Source organism: Grammomys surdaster, unplaced genomic scaffold (assembly GCF_004785775.1).
Source record: "Grammomys surdaster isolate TR1022 unplaced genomic scaffold, NIH_TR_1.0 206, whole genome shotgun sequence".
Lineage (NCBI taxonomy): Eukaryota > Metazoa > Chordata > Mammalia > Rodentia > Muridae > Grammomys > Grammomys surdaster.
In genome coordinates, this window is record NW_021604651.1 from 3,716,014 (window position 1) to 3,720,197 (window position 4,184).

At 41.0% G+C, this 4,184-nt stretch overlaps 1 protein-coding gene across 1 annotated transcript in view; it reads left to right on the top strand.

Annotated features, from left to right (window-relative positions):
• Window positions 1–3,679, top strand: part of Vps13c (vacuolar protein sorting 13 homolog C) — a 148,560-nt gene extending 144,881 nt beyond the window's left edge. The window contains exons 79-81 of the mRNA XM_028771361.1: window positions 722–845; window positions 2,708–2,791; window positions 3,090–3,679. Coding sequence (XP_028627194.1) covers window positions 722–845; window positions 2,708–2,791; window positions 3,090–3,191 — 310 coding nt within the window. The 3' untranslated portion in view covers window positions 3,192–3,679. The remainder of the gene's footprint in view (window positions 1–721; window positions 846–2,707; window positions 2,792–3,089) is intronic.
• The last annotated feature ends 505 nt before the right edge of the window (window positions 3,680–4,184 follow it).

The following is a 4,184-nucleotide window of genomic DNA, read 5'->3' on the forward strand; positions in this document are numbered from 1 at the left end:
TAGCCTCTATCAGATGTGGGGTTAGTGAAGATTTTTTTTCTTAATCTGTAAGTTGCCAGTTTGTCCTATTGACTGTACCCTTTAAAATGTTTGTTCTTGAGAATTTCATGCATATATACTATGAAATATCATATATGTCCTCCATTTCTCCCTTCCAACTGCCCTTGTACCTTCTCCTGACATGCCTCTTCCTTAACTTCATGTCCCCATCTTCCTCTTCCTTTTTTAAAAATAACCCTCTAAGTCTGATTTTTGCCGTTAGTATACAAATGAATATCAGCTATCCACTGGAGCACAGGAAACCTACTAGCAACTACACTCAAAACAGAATGGTTCTCCCTCCCCAATGAATTATCCAATGCAGGATTTCCTCAGTAATGGGTCCTGGAGACTGTTTCCCATCTATGCTGGGATTTGGGCTAGCTTGATCTTGTAATGGTAGCCATAGCAGCTTTGAGTTCTAAGTTCAGTAGCCAAGTAGTGCCCAGAAGACAGCGTTTCCCAGAGTCCTCCCACCCTCCAGCTGCTACAGTCTTTCTGCCTGCTCCTCCCTGAGCCATGGGGGGAGGAAGTTGATAAAACATTTCCCATCCCCCTTTGCCCAACACTCAGCCTCTGACCCTTAGCACCCCATGGGGATCAGCTTTTGTTATTTACTAAAACACACAGAGTGAAGGATAGAACTGATCTGGGGCTGTGTTTGTTTTCTTTTCCAAAATAGGCGAGTACTGTTTATAAAGGAAGTTGAAATCCTAGGCCATATGTCTGTGGACTGGCAGTGTCTGTTTGAAGATTTTGTGTGTCCTCCTGAAGTCAGTGAAAATCTGCTGAAGATTTCAGTTAAGGTGAGGAAATGCGAATCAGCCCTTGAGAGCCAGAGAAACCCAGCCAGAGCTCTCTGGCTGCCTCACAGTCACACAGGAAGTCTCCTAGAGGAGCAAGGCCATCACTGTGCTGACACATGCTAAGCTGTAAACAAACAACTAATTTGTATAACTTATTTTCTGACATAGAGTGAAATATCAATTGATCTGCCAGAATTGCTTCTGCCTTTTGGTAAAATTAGTGAGTTGGAGCTTTTGTTTCTTCTTATGTACACCCACTTTGCTATATAACCTTAGACATTTCTACAGATACTCTCTTGGCTAAGTTATCAGTAGACTAAGTAAGTACTTTGGGGAAAGTAAATGTTAGGTCTAAGGTCAGTCAGATGCTGAACAGACTGAAATGCTTGCTGTTCAAGCATGACCACCTGAGTTCGATTCCCAGAACACTGTGGAGAAAAAATGACTCTGCAGAGTTGTCTTGACCCTTGCACACACACTGTCACACTCACACCTATCTGTCAACATATCACACACACAAACAGTCAAAAATAAATTAGGTCTAAATAGCTCCGTTTATAGTCTAGTGCACACAGAATGTAAATACACCTTACATGTGTGTGTCCTGTGTCTTCCCTCCCATCCTCTTCTAAGAATGGACTTTCCATTACACAGTATGGAGTTAGCAGAAGTTATACCTCATCTTTGCTGGGTTCTCAGGCTTACCCACTATCCACACACACACACACACACACACACACACACACACACACACACACATTCTACTCTACAAATAGTTTTATCTCTCTTAAGGAAACATACAAAATTGGCATTCTAAATATGGCATTGTATATAATATCTTTGTTTTGCTCAAATAACAATATTATCCTCTTTACCAAAACTCTCCAAACAGTGTTTCCTACAGATTTTGAATAGGTTTAAATTAATGTCCTTTACTTCTCTCATTATAGACATTTATAGACAAGAGACTCTCAAGTCAGCCTGCCCATGTGTGTTCTGGTGCAGATCTTTACCTAGAGCATCAGAGCACAGAGCACTATCAGGAAACAGTGCCCTGGAGCGGGGGCAGACTGTCCCATACATATGTTACAGTTCCCTGGTTACCACCTGTCTCTCAGTTACTTTTCCCTTGCTGCAATAAGAAAACACCATGAGAAGATAATATATAAAAGAAACAGTTTAATTAGGGCTTGCAGTTTCAGAGGATGGGATCCATGATTCTGGAGCAGAGGCATAGTGGCTGGAACAGCTGACTGAGCACTTACATTGTGATCTAAAAGCAGGAGGCAGAGAGAAGGAGAGACTGGGTGTGGTGCGAGATTTTTGACTCCTCAAAGCCTTTTCCTAGTTACACACCTCCTCCAACAAGGCCACACCCCAATCCTTCCCAAATAGTTCCACCAATGAGGTACCAAATAGTCAAACATACAAGCCTATGGGATCTAATCCCATTCAGACTACTGTATCATCTTGGCTTTACATCAGTGGTGAGAATTGATTCATTGTATTTTTATATTGTGTAAGAATTTTATCTATCAGTAGATGAAGGGGAGGGCCTTTTGGTCCGCCACTGGTCTGTCAGCTGTCATGCATTGTCACAGTGTGATCCTGATCCTGTAGGCTATTTATTGTTGCCTGCAGAAGCCTTGATTTTACACAAATAGGTCTATAAATCCTGACTCCAGTGTGTAGCCACTCTCCTTGTAGCAAGGTAATTTATTTCATAGCACACTTGAATGTATGCATTCCAGTGGTGTAGTGCTTATAAAATCAGTTGACCTTTAAGCGTCCAATTAAAGATTATGCTATTTTTTTCTTCTAAAGAATAATTCCTTTTCTGTCTTTATTTCTTTTAAAAACAGGAGCAGGGGCTGTTCCACAAAAAAGACAGTGCCAATGTAGGCTATCTTCGGAAAATTTACCTGAAGGATCCTATCACAGCCAAGGTAAAAAGTTCGTTTTAACAAGCCCCTGGAGGTTTTTAACCAGAAGACCTTTACAAGCTGGTGACAGCTAGTCGCCATTATTTCTCACACACTCTCTACTACTGGTGACTTTGAGTTAATGCTCCTGTGAATGGCAGGCTGGAAACTCACCAAAGTGGAAGGGTCATGGTTCATATTGCATGAGTGGGTGGTAGCCTGGTCCTTGTCCACACCTGCATGGAGACTCTGGCAGCTCTGCCTTCCTCCACCCTCGGGGGAGCCAGAGATCATCTTGCAGTAACCCTGCTTTGCCTTCCAGAGAGCCTTTGATGCCATTAAGAGTGCACAGTCAGCAAGGCAGCAGCAGAAGCTGATGAGGCAGTCTTCGGTGAAGCTCCTCAGGCCCCAGGTTCCATCTTGACCGTGGATTTTACAAGTCTTCTGAGAGGGAAGCAGCCGTTTCAGAAGTCCTGCTAAAGAGAACATTTGCAGCAATTCCTTAGTTTGTTTTTTTTTTCCTTTCTTTTTTGACTCTTAATTTTGAGTCTTGGTTTTGCAATTCTGCATATATTAGGAGTCTACTGCTACACATGTAGGTCAGACCTCAAAGAAATACCACTTTGGCTCAGAGAGACTTGCTCATTAATATTAAAATTGTGAAGCAAAGAGTGGTGAGCTTGTTTTTAATTAGTCTTTAAAGGAGATTTTAAAATGAATAGTGTTCTTTGAAATGTTTTAGTCATATAAATAGTGGACACTCTGACATTTGTTTAAAGGTAATTTGTGCAATAATTGAACTAAGAGAACACTTTTGGTAAACCAGTCGATTGACTGAAGAAATGCACCTAAAGAAGAGACAGCATGTTTTCTATGTTCTTTTTTTATAAAAATGTTATTTTTCTTCTAATAGAATGAGTTTCACACGGGTGTTTTTTTTCTCCTTTCCATCTAATCTCAGAACATGTGTAGCCTGGAAGCTTCAGCGGACAGCCATGTACCATGGTCTGTAGTGTGGCACCCACTGGACATCAGAGTGGGTGCTTCCAGGATGAACTCATGAGCACATTTACAGATTTCTGAGACACGAAAACTGAGAAATTGCACTGTAAGCTCTTCAGTGTTCAGGAATATATAAAATACAGTATTTTTTAAATTTCCAGAGATTTGTTTTAGAATATAAAAGACTTCGAATGGCTCCATAAATTAACATTTAATTCTAATACATACTTGTAAATGTTTTTTAAATACCTGTTTGGAAGAGCGAAAAATCTCTGCTTACTCTATTATGTAAGTTTTTTTAAAGGTCTGTACAGAGTTGGGAAACGGGTGTTCCCTGTATGCATCAAACAGCTCAGCAAGCTGTTGTCCTTCCTCATCTCTCTGAAGCTTGTTAGGTCAGGGCTGCCTGTTGGCA